This window comes from Symphalangus syndactylus, chromosome 1 (assembly GCF_028878055.3).
Source record: "Symphalangus syndactylus isolate Jambi chromosome 1, NHGRI_mSymSyn1-v2.1_pri, whole genome shotgun sequence".
Taxonomy (NCBI): Eukaryota; Metazoa; Chordata; class Mammalia; order Primates; family Hylobatidae; genus Symphalangus; species Symphalangus syndactylus.
In genome coordinates, this window is record NC_072423.2 from 102,861,826 (window position 1) to 102,880,939 (window position 19,114).

A 19,114-nucleotide genomic window follows, 5' to 3' on the forward strand; every position below is an offset into this window, starting at 1 on the left:
CTGGAAAAGGTCCCAGTCAGAGCTCCACGGTGTGGGAAAAGATATGGCAAGTAGCCCCCAAAAAGTTTTGTTTTGTAGAAGGAAATTTCAGTTTCACATGCATCAACAGCAAACGAGTAAAGTTTGGAGCAAAGCAAAACAAGAAGAAAAAAAATCCACAGAAGCAGAAAACAGTCTCTTCTACACCCTGTCACTATAATATATCTATTTTACTTCACAGAGTGTCAAACTCAGCTTTGATACAAAAGTCCTTTACAGCATGATGCAGGCAGGGATTAAGCCTGACCTGTAAAGTGAGGCAGAGCTAAGCCTCAGTTTTCTCATCTGTAAAATGGAAACAGATGTCAACCTAGAAGAAAGAGGCTGAGGCTTAAAATTTAAACTATTAAAGAGTTTACTTGAGCCAAAGTGAAGACAGCTGCCTGAAAGTCTCAGGCCCAAGTAACCTTGGATATGAGCTTTGTTACAAGCAGGTTTTTAAAAGCAAAAGAGGGGACAGACAGGGAGTGGGCTGATACAAAGTTTTTTGTCAGCAATTCTCACTGGCTTACAGAAATAGCATTGATTAGTGGTTGGCCATCCATTGTTAAGCTATAGGGTGTGGATTATGGTACTGCGTGCAGCATTATTAGATTAATTTATAACTAATTGTGACAATAACAATTTCTTTGTTTTAGAAACGGGTCTCACTCTGTCGCCCAGGCTAGAGTGCAGTGACGCAATCATAACTCACTGCAGACTCAAACTCCTGGGCTCAAGGTATCCCCCCAACTCAGCCTCCCAAGTAGCTACTACTATGCAGGCTTGTGCCACTGCATCCAGATAATTTTTTTTTTTTTTTGTAGAGATGCGACCTCACCCAGGCTGGTCTTAAACTCCGGGCCTCAATAGATCCTCCAGCCTCGGCCTTCCAAAGTGCTGGGATTATAGGACAGGCACGTACCACCGCACCTAGCCAGCAACCAATTTTAAGAAATGAATACATAGGCGGGGCACAGTGGCTCACACTCGTAATCCCAGAACTTTGGGAGACTGAGGCAGACAGATCACTTGAGGTCAGGAGTTCGAGACCAGCCTGGCCAACATGCTGAAACCCCGTTTCTACTAAAAATACAAAAAATTAACTGGCTGTGGTGCCAGGCGCCTGTAATCCCAGCTACTGGAGAGGTTGAGGCAGGAGAATCGCTGGAATCTGGTAGGCAGAGGTTGCAGTGAGCCAAGATCGCGCCACTGCACTCCAGCCTGGGTGACAGAGTGAGACCCTGTCTTAAAATAAATAAATAAAAATAAAATGAAAATACCAAAATTAGCCAGGCGAGGTGGCAGGCGCCTGTAATCCAGCTACTCAGGAGGCTGTGGCATGAGAATCTCTTGAACCCCGGAGACGGAGGTTGCAGTGAGCCAAGATTGCACCACTACACTCCAGCCTGGTGACAAAGCAAAACTCTGCCTCAAAAAAAAAAAAAAAGTCAATGAATACATAGCTCAAAGAGGGTAGCAGAATGTGTTTGCTGTCTCATTTAATGTCTTTCCAGGCCAGATACTTTAGAAGGACTCGCCTTCCTCTGATAAAAGTTCTTTTTCTTTTCTAGATGTAGAAAGATGTAAAGCCACTAGTTTTGTGGAGTTCACGAGGATTAGAAGTAGTATAAGTAAGACAGACCAATGCTCAGCAGATGGCAGGTGTGAGAAATACTAGATGTTATATTAGAGGATGAATATCCTCAACAGTGCACGCCTCAACATTCAGTACACAGCCAGCATTATTTGTATGTATTCTTGGTACCAAGAAGAGCCAAAGAATAATATGTAGGAGGACAAGGGTCCTCCTTGCCAAGCTTTCTACATGCGCTGCTTAGAAAAGCCAGATTTTGATAATGGGGAAAGGGAGAGAGTCAGCGGCTCTGTCACAATAACTCAGTCTGATTGGCAGTCTTGACTAAGTGAAAAACCAACTGCTTCTTTGCTTATAGTACAAGAAAATTTTGGCCAAGGGCATTCTACTGCACGGGATCTGGCCAAAGCTGTTCTTTGGTAAATGCTGTACTCAAACAATGGGCATAAGTAAAATCTCATCAAATTGTTTTTAAAAATAAACAGTTTGCAGAAGAGTTACAACAACCATCTACAGTTTATCAAAGGAACACATTTAAGTCAGCTGCTCTAAGGCTCTTAGAGGGCAGGAGCTTCAAACATAACTCAGTATTTTTCTTTGTCCTCCTCCCCTCCCAGAGAATAAATCCTGATACTGGCCAGGCGCGGTGGCTCATACCTGTAATCCCAGCACTCTGGGAGGCCAAAGCCGGCGGATCACCTGAGGTCGGGAGTTCGAGACCAGCCTGACCAACATGGAGAAACCTCATCTCTACTAAAAAAATTATCCGGGTGTGATGGCGCATGCCTGTAATCCCAGCTACTTGGGAGGCTGAGGCAGGAGAATCTCTTGAACCTGGGAGGCGGAGGTTGCAGTGAGCTGAGATAGCGCCACTGCACTCCAGCCTGGATGACAAGAATGAAACTCCATCTCAAAAAAAAATAATAAAAATAAAATAGAATAATAAATTGTGATACTAAGTGGGCCTGATTAAAATACCCAGTAATTCCGTCCTCTGTACCATGTATACCTACTCTCACCTACTGGTTCATCACTTTAGTCATAAAGAGACCCATTTGGTTTTCTAATCATTTTCCCCAAAAAGCTTTCTTCCAGTACATGGACTCAGTTTCCCATGAAAAGTGAGTTAGGCACCTTAAAAATACAAGATCACTTCTCAAGCTCCTGAAGAAGAAAGTATTGTTGTTTATTATACAATAACCTGAGCCAATTTAGGGATTACTGTGCCCGTTTAATGAATAACTAGATTTACAACAGTAATGTAAGATGGCTTCTAGTAGAAAGTCATGAAAAGCAATTGTAATCATTATAAAAGCAGGAAATAGCCCCATTTAGATTAAAATGGCTCATTCCATTGAATGTTTTCATTAGTTAAACTTATTGTTGGGGGAAGGTGTTATAATTACAGATCCAGCTCCTTAATTTAGAATACTCAAAGATGAAAATTAAAAGCAGAATAACAAGAATATGGAAAAAAGAAAAAAACTAAATGTAGAAACACAAACCTTCATAGGAGCCTCCAAAAGAGGTATATCCACCCCAAGGGCACATAAGACAATCCATTAGAGCCAGGAAAAAAACAGACTTTATATTTGGATTTGTCATCTAAAAAGAAACTAAGCTTTACTAATATTTAATATACAAATTGACAGTAGAATATGTTTATGGCTTATAAATATATATAAATAAATATATAAATAAATAAAAAAATAAATATATATATATATATGAGGAAGGGGCACATACAAAACTTTCTGCTAATAGGAATGACTGGAGCAACAGGTGAGACTCCTGAGATAGACGACCCCTTTTGGCTGGGTTTACTACCCTACACTAAACAAGGGGCTGGATGCGGTGGCTCACGCCTGTAATCCCAGCACTTTGGGAGGCCAGGTGGGTGGATCACCTGAGGTCAGGAGTTCGAGGCCAGCCTGACCAACATGGTGAAACCCCATATCTACTAAAAATACAAAATTAGCCAGGTGTGCACATGCCTATAATCCCAGCTACTTGGGAGGCTCAGGCAGGAGAATTTCTTGAACCCAGGAGGTGGAGGCTGCAGTGAGCCGAGATCATGCCACTGTACTGCACTCCAGCCTAGGCAACAAGAGTGAAACTCCAACTCAAAAAAATAAACAAACAAACAAACTCAAGGAGCATACCCCATAGGCAGCCTCCAGTTTCAGAAAGCCCTTGGTAAGCCAGCCCTGCTCACCCCTCCACTGCCCCCCTGACTTGAGCATCAAGACCTCTAAACTGACATACTCGTCTGCTCCTGTGCTAAATGTCTGTTTGCCTGCCTAATTCTAGTCACGCTTTAGGTCTTAGCTGAAAGGTCCCTTCCTCCAGGGAGCCTTCTAGATTACCCATACCCAGCCTAGGGGTAGATGCTCCTCCTTTTCAGAGGGCTTGGCACCTAGATCCTTGCTACTTACAGCACGGTCCACAGACAGCAGGATCTGAAGCTGACTGGAAACGCAGAATCCCAGCCTACACCCCAGCACCTACTCAATCAGACCTGCATTTTTAACAAAGTCCCCAGGTGATGAGCATGGGCCTGAAGGTTTGAGCAGCTCTCCTCTGCATGGCTCTCCCTGCTTGCTTGTCTCTTCTCCTCTGAGCAGTATCTGAGGCAAGCAAAGGACATGATCCTCTCATTCCTGTTGTCCTAGCACCCAGCACAGGGCCTGGTTCAGAGATGGGCTTTCATATATTTGTTGAATGAGGAAAGGAAGAAAGGATCTTGGGAGACATCTTCATCAGAGGTTCTGAACTTGGAGAAAGGGAACAGCTAACACACCAGATGACAGCAATAGGATTCCAAAAATATCTGGACTGGCCAGAGAATAGACAGAAGACAAGATAAAGTCCTGGACTTGGGTCCAAAAGCAGAATATTCATAGTGATAATGACAAACACTGTGCTATAACTTAACCTAATCAAATATAATGCTCCCAGCAACTCTAAGATAGCAACTATTTTGCTCTTGCATTTTATAGACAGGGAAGCAGGCACAGAAAGCTTAAAGCAGTGGACTAGAGTTGCACAGCTGGTATCAGGCAGAGTGCGGATTAGAATCCAGACAGTCTAGTTTCAGACCGAGGCCCTGAATCATTAGGCTACATCTAGTTTTGCCTAGGATGTGCTACCTGGAAACTGATGTAGCAAAGTTGGCTGGGCCTGGTGGCTCACGCTTGTAATCCCAGCACTTTGGGAGGCCGAGGCAGGCGGATCACAAGGTTGGGAGTTCGAGACCAGCCTGACCAACAAGATGAAACCCCATCTCTACTAAAAATACAAAAATTAGCCAGACATGGTGGCGCACGCCTGTAATCCCAGCTACTCAGGAGGCTGAGGCAAGAGAATTGCTTGACCCCAGGAGACAGAGGTTGCAGTGAGCTGAGTTCGCGCCACTGCACTCCAGCCTGGGCAACAGAGCAAGACTCCATCTCAAAAAAAAAAGAAAAAGAAAAAGCAAGGTGACTGGCACCCTGACCATGGAGCCACTGGAGGCAGGGCCTAAAGGCTCCAGGCCCCGAGTATCTGCTCCCCCAAGGAGCAGGGCAGCCATCCTCAACTAAGCCAGCAGCCCACTCCATGGCACCTGCCTCACAGCACAAAAGCAGGACCCAAGAGACACAATTTGGCTCCAAATCAAAGCCCTCCTTTAACTCAGACTCTCCAAGAACGAAGGCGGCTGAAGACTGGCATGCTGGCTCCACCGTTGCTGGGAGAACTCCACAGAGGCCCAACCACCATCTGGAAGTGATTTGGCCCAGAGATTCCTGTACGGGGTGGGAGGTTGGAATGACCAGACGCCTGGAGCTCCCTGTCCAGCTTTGAAACAAAGCTGGTGTGAATGGGCCCTGGAGGCAGCCATAACATAGCAGGGGGCAGCCCCTTTCAAGGAGGTGACACCCTCTAGGCAGTCCATAGCCATATTTTAGCAAGTAGGATCAACCTTAGCCAACCAAGCTGTTCTCCCCAGAGTGCGCTGATTTCAAATGCCCTTTCAGTGTGCAAACCTTTCTGGCATGACTTTTGAGATTATTAGACAGTGCCTTATTTAATTAACAGGCATTCACAGAGCACTTACTATGTACCATAAACCGTGCCAAGCACTTTAAAAAGTATTAACTTGTTTAATCTTTATAACAGCCTTTTAAGGACGTACTTATTATGCCCATTTTAGTGATAAGGAAACCAAGACACAGAAGTTTCTTAATAGCTACTTAGTGGTAAGTGGGATTTGAACCAAGAATCCTTGCTCTTAACTACTACACAAGTGACATTGAATGCTAACGTGCCACCTTGTACATGGCTCACAACTTGGTATTAATAATTCTGACAAAACATGCTACTTTGCTACTTTTGTTTGAGATGGAGTTTTCCTCCTGTTGCCCAAGCTGGAGTGCAATGGCGTGATCTCAGCTCAACACAACTTCCGCCTCTTGGGTTCAAGCTATTCTCCTGCCTCAGCCTCCTGCGTAGCTGGGATTACAGGCATGCACCACCACAGCCATCTAATTTTGTATTTTTAGTAGAGATGGGGTTTCTCCATGTTGGTCAAGCTGGTCTCGAACTCCGGACCTCAGGTGATCCACCCACCTTGGCCTCCCAGGGTGCTGGGATTACAGGCGTGAGCCACCACGCTCAGCCAACTTTGCTACTTTTTAAGCACTCTCTGTACTACCCAAAAGGCATGCTGGCATCTGCTAGACGTGCAAGAAAGAGCAGAACTTAAAGTTATTTGGAAATTATTTTGGTAGTAGTAGCACAAAAGGGAGAGGAAGGAAAAGGAGCTGACTGGACCAGTGACCCGCCACCCTGGAAACTGCCCAGTGACCTGAAGTCTTGGGAACACGCACCCTGCCTGCTCTGGCGCTGGCCTGGTGCAAGTCAGTCAAGTAAACTTTAGGGTTAGACCACATCCTCTGAAAAGGAAACAATTCCTTTCTCTAAAGTCCCAAAACAAAACACACCACCCAAACTTCTAGGCCTTGATCATCATTCTTGGGCTGAGAGACCCCTTTTCCTCCCAGCTGGCTGGACTGCCCCATGTCAGAAAGGTTTTTGGAAAAACAAGTAAATAAAACTGCCAACTCCTGGCAAACAGCTGGAATTAAAGACACCGAGTCCTCGCTATGAACTGCCCACCACATAACAAGAAATGTAAGGAAATTTTCAACTTTTGGATGGCGCCTAGGGGCCTACCTTACAATGAACCACAAATGTGAATGAATAGCCAGGGTTGTTTTTCAGTGAATTCTAGGCAGAAAAGCCAGAGTCCTCTGGCAGCTGTTGAACCACCACCTATCTCAGAGCTGGAGGCATGTACACAATTCTAATGACTCCACAACTGTCTGGCCTTATCCAAAGCATACAAAACCCTGTATTCATTCAATGATACCTTCCCTGACGATGGAATAAAACATCATCCATTGGGCAGTAGGAAATCTCAACCAACCAACCATAACACAATGAGGAAAACACAAGAGGCAAACATCCCACTTAATTCCCGGCTGACTCTCAACCTGTGAGACCTTCATCACAGCCCAGAGGATTCATCCTGCCAATCACGGAAGGCCTTGACATCCCTATTTTGTCCAAGGTCAGAGGTTCAGAGTGTGGGTATCCAGCCACCACCCTAACACCTAAGACTTGCAAACCTAGTGTTGCAGGGACCCTCTGATGTGGAGAGAAAAGCTGTATTTTACTCATCTCTGAAACTGGAAGGCAAGTCAGTTAACGCTCCAATTCAACAGCTGGGCAGACCTGGGTTTCAGACACCATTTACTAGCTAGCTGGGTCACCTCCACAGGTGACTTCACTCCTGTTTCCCACCTTTAAATAAAGATATAATAATGCTAACTGTGGCAAGAGTATGATCAACCAAACAGGAACAAACAACCAGGCTGTTCTCCCCTGTTTGAACGTCCCTTCAGTGTGCAAACCATTCGGGCATGACTTTTTTTTGAGTCAGAGTCTCGCTCTCCTAGGCTGGAGTGCAATTACACAAAGACCTCAGCTCACTGCAACCTCCACCTCCCAGGTTCAAGCAATTCTCCTGCCTCAGCCTCCCCAGTAGCTGGGACTACAGGTGTGCACCACCATGCCCAGCTAATTTTTCTATTTGTAGTAGAGATAGAGTTTTACCATGTTCTCCAGGCTGGTCTCCAACTCCTGACCTCAGGTGATCCACCCACCTTGGCCTCCTAAAGTGCTGGGATTACAGGCGTGAGCCATGGCATCCAGCCCTGGCATTACTTTTGAGATAATTATTAGACAACACCTTATTTAATTAACAGGCGCCATTTTCTAAGCAACACGTGCCCAGAACAGTGTTAAGCCCTGAACTCTCTAAGTGACTTTGCAGACGCAGATCATTAGAGATAGGGCAGTAGTTGCTATCAATCAATGATTAGCATGAAGATTCAATGGGGTGATCAATAGAACACACTTAACACCCAGTAGGTGCCCCCTAATTGAAGCTAGTGTCATTGTCAGCACAATGTAACACAGCCTAAGCAGTGAATATATGAACCTTAGTCCAAGCTGGAGGTAACTTTGCCTTGAAGGATGAAGGACCATTACCCACAACAGCCTCAAGAGCTGAGGGAAGAAGCCTCCTGCTTTATCCCCACAGCAGTCCTGGCACTTGCCAGGGCTCTCTGTGGTCTCCAGAGGCTGGAAAACCTGTTTGTTGCAAGATCTCTCAGGAGAGCAATTAGGCAGCCAATGATACAAGTCATAAATGTGGTCACACCCTTTAACCCAGGAATGTCACTCTGGGGAATATGATCCAAGAAATCATTAAAAACGAAAAAAATAGAATGTAAGTTGTGGTAGGAACAGGAAGAAGCTGCCAACAGCCCACAGGCCCAGCACAGAGGAAGGGAAGCTAACTAACCCTGGAATGTCGGGACAATGGGAGTAGCTAGGGCCTGAGTGGATTCGAAAATAAAAATCAGGAGGACTGGGCTGGGCACGGTGGCTCAGGCCTGTAACCCCAGCACTTGGGAGGCTGAGGCAGGCATATCATGACGTCAAGAGTTCCAGACCAGCCTGGCCAACATGGTGAAACCCTGTCTCTACTAAGAATACAAAAATTAGCCGGGCGTGGTGGCATGTGCCTGTAATTCTAGCTACTCAGAAAGCTGAGGCAGAAGAATCGCTTGAACCCAGGAGGCAGAGGTTGCAGTGAGTGGAGATGGCACCATTGTACTCCAGCCTGGAGACACAGCAAGACTCCATCTCAGGGCGGGGCAGTGGTGGGGAGGGGGAGCAGGGAATCAGGAGAACCATGCAAAAAAATGTAGACAAAATCTAGAATGAGACCCGCAGCCCGGGGCACTCATGAGAGACAGTGCTGGAAGTAGCTGCTGCCTCTGTAAACAGTGGGTAGATCAGGCAGTCTGTGATTTGCTAGTGCTGCGGTTTGGTTTGGTTTTGTTGTTGTTTTAGAGATTTCATGTCGTATCTGGATACTTCTGGTTTACTTTAAGTTTCTTTATTCAGTTAATTAAATAAATACACATTTTTAAAACAAAGAACAGATCCAAATTGAGCCCAGCTGGGCCTTGGGATTCTTCAGAGGGGAGGCTGGTTTCTGAATGGTAAAGAATTCCAGGAGATTCTGAGGTTCTCCCACCCCAGTACAGGAGATGGACCTCAGAAAGAAGAAAACAGCGTGCCATGCAGATTCTTCTGCAGGGAAGCCACCCTTGGGGAGTGGGAGGGCTGCTGGAGATCAGCTAGGTGGTGCGGCCGCCATCTGGGCCCAGGAAGCAGGAAGCAGCCTTACCTGCCAGGACAGGTGTGGGGGAAGGGAAGGGTGAGGCCCTAAGGCCTAGGGGAGGCTCAGCCTAGAGGGAATCCCTTTTCCACTGGAGAAAGTCCTGGCAGCCACACCCATCTCCCTTTCTTCCTGTCACTAGGGTCACTATAGTGACCTGGTTTCCTCAGGAAAAGACCCAAATCACAGGCCAGGGCCAGTCCCTGTTTCTCCTTAGGAAGAGATCCAGACCCAGGACCCTCCTCCGCCCCAACCCACACCCACCCACCCACATACACACACATACACACATAGGTGGATACACATTCTCTGCATACATACTCTGCACACCCATTCCGTGTACACGCAAACTCTTTGCATATGCACATGCTATACACACATGCTATGTGTGTACACACATTATCTGCAAACACACCCACATGCACACACACATCACAGCCCCTACCATCACAGCCCACACTCTCAGCAGCCTTGTGGCCCTCTGGGAAGCCCCCAACTATCTCAGACCACAAGGGAGGCTTCATCCTTATTCTTCCTCCCAAGCCCAGAAGGCCCAGTCCAGCAAGAGACACCAATTCCCTCCCTCCTTTCAGGAAGACCCTGGTGTGGGTTTGGGAGGGGAGAGGAGAACAAAGCCTCCTTCTAACTGTTGCCCACTTCCTTCAATTCTCAGCTGGGCCCTACTTGCTGACCTTGGACAGGTCAATTAACCCTCTGGACCCCCTTATCTGTAAAATGGGTCTAGCCTCACCCCAGATCGCAGGCGTAGGGGCGGAGATAACTTAGAAGGCTGACGGTACACAGAGGACGCTAGTTGGGCTCCCTACAAGACACCAATTACTGTTACCACCACCGTCCCTAAATTATAACTTCGGCAGCAAGGAGTGGGTTCAACCTGCGGCGCGCGGCCAGAGCTGAGCTGGGGGCAGAGAGAGCGAGGACACACACCCGCGCCTCCCCTTGCAACCTCGGGGCCCACGCCCATTCCAGTGACGGCAGGGGAAGGTACCAGGTCTCCGTCTCCACCTGGACGGGGAGGCCCCGGGCGCAGAGAACGTTCCAGGTCTCACTGCCCGGCCTCCGAGCCAACGCCCATTCAGCTGCCGCTGAGAGCACCAACCTGGGCGCTGCCGGGAGAGCGCTCCGCGGAGCATCTGACCCTACGGCCCCGCCCCCGGGGACAGCGAACGAGGGTTTCTAGTCCCCTAGCTCCCATAGGGGCCCACCAGGTGCAGAGAAATGCCACAACTCCACCTCTCCTCCTGTGATCTCAGCCCAAATCCTCAACCCTTAGCCAGCCAAAGGTGCACTGCTGGGGCGCACGGCAGGGAGCGATCACAGCAGGTCCCACCCCAGGGAAGGACACCGGGGAGGGGGTCTAGGCCCCCTATATCCCACCCCCGGGGACGACTCCCCCTTATCTCCGAGGTAGGGGCGCGCTGCGGGAAGTCCTCGCCCTCTGCAGGGCTGCACGCGCGGGGGCGGGTCGGCACCACAGTGGGCGCCTGGGCCCGGCCAGAGAACTCACCGATGGACACGAGCTTGATGCTCTCACGGTCCAGGAACTCGAGCGCCACGGACACATTCTCCAGCTGCATCTGGCGAAAGGTGGGCCGCTGATGGTACTTGCGGTACATGCGCTTCTGGCTGAGCACCTCGAGCAGCGCGATGAGCCGCAGCCCGTCGCTCAGGTCGGTCTGCAGGTTGCCGATGCGTTTGTTCACGCACTTGAGGTGCTCGTTGCACCAGCGTGTGAACGTATTCTGCTGGATCTTCTTCCAAGGCGCGTCCTCCGCCAGATCCTTCTCGGTTACCGGCATCCTGGTGACGGGGAGAGCGCAATGCGCAACGAGCTCTCAGGGACTGGTGTTTGGAGGCCCAAGGGCCGAAGGAGCGAGAACCGAAGCGGAGCGGGAGCGGGGTTCGAACTTGCTGCTACCGGAGCCACGGCCGGTGCTGCTCTGCGGCCGCCCGCCCCTGGCCGCGCGAGGCGCCTGGCCCCGCGCCTGCGCGCTGAGCCGCCCCGCCCCAAGCCCCGCCCCGTTCCGACCCTCTCGCGGGAGTTCCTGGGCCACGCTCGCCCCCTGCCGCCTGCCGCAGGCACTGCGCTCTACTGCGTCCTGGGACCCTCACTCGAAGCCCACCACCCCCGCAGGACGTAGGGCTGCCTAAATCACCCGATCAGCCCCGGGGTGGGGGGACCCGCGGGGGCTGGGAGCTGGACAGAATGGGTTGGGGCGCAGTGCGACTTGCGGGAGGGGCGCGCGGGGCGGAGGTCTTCATCCACATATAGATTCAATAAAATTCAGTAAGGGCTTTTATTGAGCTCCACCTGTGTACCAGGCATTCTTCTCAGAGCCTGCCAACCAGTAGTAAATCAGACAAACGTACTGCACAACCTCAAGGAGTTCATAGCCTAATGGGAGAGAAAAGTGTAAATCCACCATCACCAACAGCCCAGTAGTGGTGGTAAAAATGAACAATAAGTCTTGTTGCATGTCTTAGTTTCCAGTTACTGCTGTAACAAGTTACCAAAACTTAGTGTCTTTGAAAACACACACTCACAAATGTATTATCCTTCAGTTCTGTAGGTTCGATGGCCCACACAGATCTCGCTGAGCTAAAAACAAAGTGTTGTCAGGATGCATTCCCTTCTGGAGGCTGTAGGGAAGAATCCGTTTCCTTGTATTTTCTAACTTCCAGAAGCTGCCTGCGCGCCTGACTCCTGCCCCTTTTCTCTGTGAAAGCCTGCAATGGGCTGGGCACAGTGGCTCATACCTGTAATCCCAGCACTTTGGGAGGCCAAGGTGGGTGGATCACCTGAGGTCAGGAGTTCGAGACCAGCCTGGCCAACATGGTGAAACCCCATCTCTACTTAAAATACAAAAATTAGCCAGGCGTGGTGGCGCGTACCTGTAATCCCAGCTACTGGGAAGGCTGAGGTAGGAGAATTGCTTGAACCTGGGAGGCGGAGGTTGCAGTGAGCTGAGATGGTGCCATTGCACTCCAGCCTGGGCGACAGAGCAAAACTGTCTCAAAACAAAACAAAACAAAACAAAACAAAAAAACAGAAAAGAAAGCCTGCAATGTCAGTTGGAGTCTCTCACACAGTCCTCTCTCCATAGGCACATCTTCCTCTTTTTTTTTTTTTTTTTTTCTGCAATGGAGACTCACTCTGTTGTCCAGGCTGGAGTCCAGTGGTGCAATCTCGGCTCACTGCAACCTCCTTCTCCTGGGTTCAAGCAATTCTCTTGCCTCAACCTCCCAAGTAGCTGGGATTACAGGCACCCGCCACCATGCTCCGCTAATTTTTGTATTTTTAATAGAGACGAGCTTTCACCATGTTGGCCAGGCTGGTCTTGAACTCCTGACCTCAAGCAATCCACCAGCCTCTGCCTCCCAAAGTGATGGGATTACAGGCATGAGCCACCTTGCCCAGCCCTTTTTTTTTTTTTTTTTTTTTTGAGACAAGGTCTCACTCCATCACTCCATCTCCCAAACTGGAGTGTTATGACTCAATCTCCGCTCCCTGCAGCTTCAACCTCCCCACACCTGGCCCTTTTAAGGACTCTTAAGATTACATTGGGCCAGCTGGTTAGTCCAACATGATGTCCCTATTTTAAAATCAGCTGATTAACAACCCTAATCCTGTCTGCAACCTTAATTCCCGTTTGCCGTTTAAGGGAATGTTCACAGGTCCTGGGAGTTAGGAAGTGAACGTCTTTGGGGGCTGTTATTCTGCCTATCACAGCATACATTGAGCACTTACTCTGTACTCATCCAGGTTCTGTGCTAGGTTCTGAGATATGGCAGAGTCTCAGGCCAGCCCTCTGTTGACAAAAGCCTGAATAATTACAACAGCAAGCATTGAATGAACACCTGCTGTTCGTCTGTGCCAAGCACAGTGCAAAGCAATTTCTTTCAAGTAGGGTGCGGTGGTTTACACCTGTAATCCCAGCACCTTGGGAGGCCAAGGTGGGCAGATCACCTGAGGTCAGGAGTTCAAGACCAGCCTGACCAACATGAAAAAACCCTAGCTCTACTAAAAATACAAAAAATTAGCTGGGCACGGTGGTGCATGCCTGTAATCCCAGCTACCTGGGAGGCTGAGGCAGGAGTATCACTTGAATCCAGGAGGCGGAGGTTTCGGTGAGCCAAGATCGCGCCATTGCCCTCCAGCCTGGGCAACAAGAGTGAAACTCCGTCTCAGAAGAAAAAAAAAGAAGAAAAAGTAATCGAGTGGTTGAGTGGCTTGCCCAGGCCACACAGCACAGTTAGAACCATAATGCAAGTCTGTAAGAGAGGCACAGGGTGCCCTGATACCAGAGAAGGGGCTCCCAACCCGGTTTGGGAGAGGAGTTCAGAGCAGGCAAGCTTCTGAGGAAGAGAGGTTGAGCAGGACAGAGGGCAAGGGCTTGCAACTTTGAGGGTTGCCCAAGAGAGGCCAGCCAGTTTATGGGTAGAACCATTCTGTAACAGGTTATTTGCATACAATCAATGCCAAAGTGCTTTGTTTAGACAGATGAACTGACTCACTGGAAATGGTCACAACAGCCTGGGGGAGAGAATATATTACCTGGCCCTGGCTCACAATAGGCACTCAGTAACTACACTCATGTGTTGCTTAACAACAGGAATGCTAGAGGATTTTGTCATGATAGGAACACCAGAGAGTGTGTTCACACAGACCTAGATGGTACAGGCGACCACACATCTAGGTTAGAGGGGATCACCTATTGCCTCTGGGCTACAAACCTGTACAGCAAGTTACTATATTGATACTGTAGGCAGTTGTTACAGTAAGTATTTGTGAATCTAAACATTAGGGGAAGGGTATAATAAAAATACGATATAAAAGATAAAATTGGGCGGGGTGTGGTGGCTCACACCTGTAATCCCAGCTCTTTGGGAGGCCAAGGCGGGTGGATCACTTGAGATCAGGAGTTCGAGACCAGCCTGACCAACATGGCAAAACTCGGTCTCCACTAAAAATACAAAAATTAGCCAGGCATGGTGGCAGGCGCCTGTAATCCCAGCTACTCGGGAGGCTTGGGTAGGAGAATTGCTTGAACCCAGGAGGCAGAGGTTACAGTGAGCTGAGATCACACCACGGCACGCTCCAGCCTGGAAGACAGAGAGAGTCTCCATCTCAAAAACTAACTTACTAAATGAATAAATACATACATACAAAGATAAAAATGGTCTACCTGTATGGGCACTTACCATGAATGGAGCTTGCAGCACTGGAATTTGCTCTGGGTGAGTCAGTGAGTGAGTGGTACATGACTGTGAAGGCCTAGGACATTACTGTGCACTACTGTAGACTTGATAAACACTGTACACTGAGGCTATACTAAGTTTATTTTTTTAATCTTTTTCTTCTGCAATAAGAAATTAACCTTAGAGGCCGGGCGCGGTGGCTCATCCCTGTAATCCCAGCAATTTGGGAGGCCGAGGTGGATGGATCACGAAGTCAAGAGATCAAGACCATCCTGGCCAACGTGGTGAAACCCCGTCTCTACTGAAAATACAAAAACTAGCCGGGCGTGGTGGCATGCATCTGTAGTCCCAGCTACTCGGGAGGCTGAGGCAGAAGAATTGCTTGAATCCGGGAGGCGGAGGTTACGGTGAGCCGAGATCGCACCACTGCACTCCAGCCTGCCAATAGAGCGAGACTCCGTCTCAAAAAAAAAAAGAAAAAGAAAAAGAAAAAAGAAATTGCCGGGCGCGGTGGCTCACGCTTGTAATCTCAGCACTTTGGGAAGCCGAGGCAGGTGGATCACGAGGTCAGGAGATCGAGACCACGGTGAAACCCCGTCTCTAATAAAAATACAAAAAATTGGCTGGGCGTGGTGGCGGGCGCCTGTAGTCCCAGCTACTCGGAGAGGCTGAGGCAAGAGAATGGCGTGAACCCGGGAGGTGGAGCTTGCAGTGAGCCGAGATTGCGCCACTGCGCTCCAGCCTGGGCGACAGAGCGAGACTCCGTCTCAAAAAAAAAAAAAAAAAAGAAAGAAATTAACCTTAGCTTACTGTAATTTTTTAATTTTATATATTTTTTAATTCTTTGACTTTTTGGCTTTTGTAATAACAGCTTAAAACACAAACACATTATAAGCTGTACAAAAATTCTTTCATTAAATCCTTATTCTGTAAGCTTTTATCTGTATTTAAAACTTTTTATTGGCCAGGCACGGTGGGTTACGCCTGTAATCCCAGCACTTTGGGAGGCTGAGGTAGGTGGATCACCTGAGGTCAGGAGTTCGAGACCAGCCTGGCCAACATGGTGGAACCCCATCTCTACAAAAATACAAAAAAAATTAGTGGGTCATGATGGTGAGTGCCTGTAATCTCAGCTACTCGGGAGGCTGAGGCGGGAGAATGGCTTGAACCCAGGAGGCAGAGGTTGCAGTGAGCTAAGATGGTGCCATTGCACTCCAGCCTGGGCGACAGAGCAAGGCTCTGTCTCAAAAAAATATATATATGTTAAATGAAAAAAAAAAAAAAAAAAATATATATATATATATATATATATATATACACACACACACGTATATAAAACATACAGTTATGTACAGTACGGTATATAATATTTGATAATAAACAAGTATGTTGGCTGGGCACAGTGGCTCACGCTTGTAATCCCAGCAGTTTGGGAGGTCGAGGTGCACAGATCACCTGAGGCCAGGAGTTCGAGATCAGCCTGGTCCAACATAGTGAAATCCCATCTCTACTAAAAATTTTTAAAATTTTATTATCGACCTCCCTGGGCTCAGGTTATCTTCCCACTTCAGCCTCCCGAGTAGCTGGGACTATAGGGGCGCACCACCATGCCCGGCTAATTTTTGTATTTTTTGTAGAGACGGGGTTTCACCATGTTGCCCAGGCTGGTCTAAAATTCCTGGGCTCAAGCAATCCTCCTGCCTCAGCCTCCCAAAGTGCTGGGATTACAGGCGTGAGCCACCACACCCAGGCAATAAAAAGTGTTTTTTTGTTTGTTTTATTTATTTATTTATTTATTTTTTGAGACGGAGTTTCACTCTTGTCCCCCAGGCTGGAGTGCAGTGGTGCGATCTCAGCTCGTTGCAACTTGTGGAGGTGGCCCTCCAGAAGTGTGAGCCACCGCCCCCGGCCTGTGCTATATTTTTACAGGACTGCAGCACAGAAGGTTATGATTACACCAGCATCACCACAAACACAAAAGTAATGTGTTGTGCTGTCTGTTGTTGACAGAAATGTCATTATGTGCACATGACTGTATTTGAATGCTTGTTCCCCTCATTAGTGATTAAGTGATCAGATTTGCTATTGGTCAGCTGGTAATGACTGGACAAAGCTGGACTTGAACCTGGGTCTAACTCCAAAGGCTGTATTTTGCCCAAGGGTCCCTGTGGTCTCCCCAAGCCTGGGACATGGTTTTGTCCATACCATGGGCCCCCTGAGCAGCAGATTCACTCCAGGCAGAGTTGGTAACCTCTTCCTCCCCCACGACCAAGGCCCTCAGTTCCTCATAGTTTCCTCCATTCACACTCATCCATCAAAACTTATCAGCCAGCGTGACTCCCAGGGCCCTCCTCCCTGCTAGGTGAAATAAGCAAATGTGATCAACTCCGCCCAACAGCCACTAATGTGCTAAGGCTCCCCTCTAAGTGTCATTCAAAAAGTAAAAAGGTGCCAGGTCCGGTGGCTCACGCCTATAATCCCAGCACTTTGCGAGGCCGAGGCAGGTGGATCACCTGAGGTCAGGAGTTCGAGACCAGCCTGGCCAACATGGTGAAATCCCATCTCTACTAAAAATACAAAAATTAGCCGGGCATGGTGGTGCGTACCTGTAATCCCAGCTACTCTGGAGGCTGAGGCAGGAGAATCACTTGAACCCAGGAGGCTGTGGTTGCAGTGAGCCGAGATTGTGCCATTGCACCCTGGGTGGCAGAGCAAGACTCCATCTCAAAAAAAGAAAAAAAAAAGTAAAAAGAAACAGGTAAAATTAATGACAATTATATACTTAACCTGATAGTAGGGTGACCAAATGTCCAGGTTTGCCCGGGACTAAGGTATCTCCTGGGATTCAGACCTATCAGTGTTGAAACCAGTAAAGTCCCTGACAAACCAGAACTAGTTGATCGCCCTACCCAAAAGATCTAAAATGGTATCATTTCAAAATGCAATTGATATTTTAAAGTATTTTTATATTTTTACTTTGGGTACTGTCTTTGAAATCCAACATGTATTTCATACTTAAAAAACATCTCAGCTTAGACTGACACATTTCAAGTGCTCAACAGCCACCTTTGGCTACTGGTGGCTTTCCTGTTGGACAGTGCAGGAGTAGAGATAGGCTTGATGTTGAAATAAACCAGTGAATAAGTTGGCAACCCATAGTGGTCTCACCAAGATCCTAACCTTGGGACCTCCATTTCTTTCCTTTTCTTTTCTTTTATTTATTTATTTATTTATCTTTTAATCTATTTTTTTTTGAAACAGAATTTCACTCTTTTTGCCCAGGCTGGAGTGCAACGGCATGATCTCAGCTCACCTCCGCCTTCCTGGTTCAAGCAATTCTGCCTCAGCCCCCCAAGTAGCTGGAATTACAGGTATGCGCCACCACACCCAGTTACTTTTTTTTTTTTTTTTTTGAGACGGAATCTCTCTCAGCTGCTTAGGCTGTAGTGCAGTGGCATGATCTCAGCTCACTGCAACCACTGTCTCCTGGGTTCAAGCGATTCTCCCGTCTCAGCCTCCCGAGTAGCTGGGATTACAGGCACCTGCCATCATGCCCGCCTAATTTTTGTATTTTAATAGAGACAGGGTTTCACCCTGTTGGCTAGGCTGGTCTTGAACTCCTGACCTCACGTGATCTGCCCTCCTCAGCCTACCAAAGTGCTAAGATTACAGGCGTGAGCCACCGCGCCCAGCCTAATTTTGTATTTTTAGTAGAGACGGGGTTTCACCATGTCGGTCAGGCTGGTCTCGAACTCCTAACCTCAGGTGATCCACCTGCCTCGGCCTCCCAAAGTGCTGGGATTACAGGCATGAGCCACTGCACCTGGCCTATTTATTTATTTATTATTTATTTTTATTTTAAGTTCCAGGGTACATATGCAGATGTGCAGGTTTGTTACATAGGTAAATATGTGCCATGATGGTTTGCTGCACCTATCAACCCATCACCAAGGTATTAAGCCCAGTATGCATTAGTTATTTTTCCTAATGCTTGGACTTCCATTTCTATATGTGAAACCCACTTGCACAATTCAGGAATCCCGGCTCTGTGAGAGGGGTCCCAGGTGAACCTTCATTCTGTGGTTTCTCAGTGTCCTGAGGTCCACTATTGTAGTCAATATATTAATGTCAGGCTATTCGTAATAGTAAAAGTAGTGGTGTCCATAGTAATAGAAGCTTCCATTTCTGGAGTACTGACTTTATCTCATTTAGTCTTCACAAGAACCATAGGAGGTGTTGTTATTATCCCCATTTTACAGGTAAGGCAACTGAGGCTGAACGGGGTAGTCACATGCCTGAGATCACAGAGTGGCAGAGAGTGGATACTAAAAAAGGCCCCTGGCAACAGTTATGATTAACTGCAAAGACCTGGAGCTACCCGGAGTTTGTTTCCTTACAGGTAACCGCCATTGTTAACATGTCTTCCAGGAGTTTTTGATAAATGAGAAACTGTGTGCATAACACTTAGCAAATAAGTATCAACT

General features: G+C 47.9%; 1 protein-coding gene across 4 annotated transcripts in view; it reads right to left on the reverse strand.

The window, feature by feature from the left end:
- Window positions 1-11,427, reverse strand: part of FLNB (filamin B) — a 164,849-nt gene extending 153,422 nt beyond the window's left edge. For 2 of the 4 annotated variants that reach the window (XM_055272443.2, XM_055272427.2), the window contains exon 1: window positions 10,939-11,427. In XM_055272443.2, the coding sequence (XP_055128418.2) occupies window positions 10,939-11,230 (292 nt within the window). In that variant the 5' untranslated portion in view covers window positions 11,231-11,427. The remainder of the gene's footprint in view (window positions 1-10,938) is intronic. The other 2 variants (XM_055272436.2, XM_055272418.2) reach the window with 1 other exon arrangement.
- Between the last annotated feature and the right edge of the window lie 7,687 nt (window positions 11,428-19,114).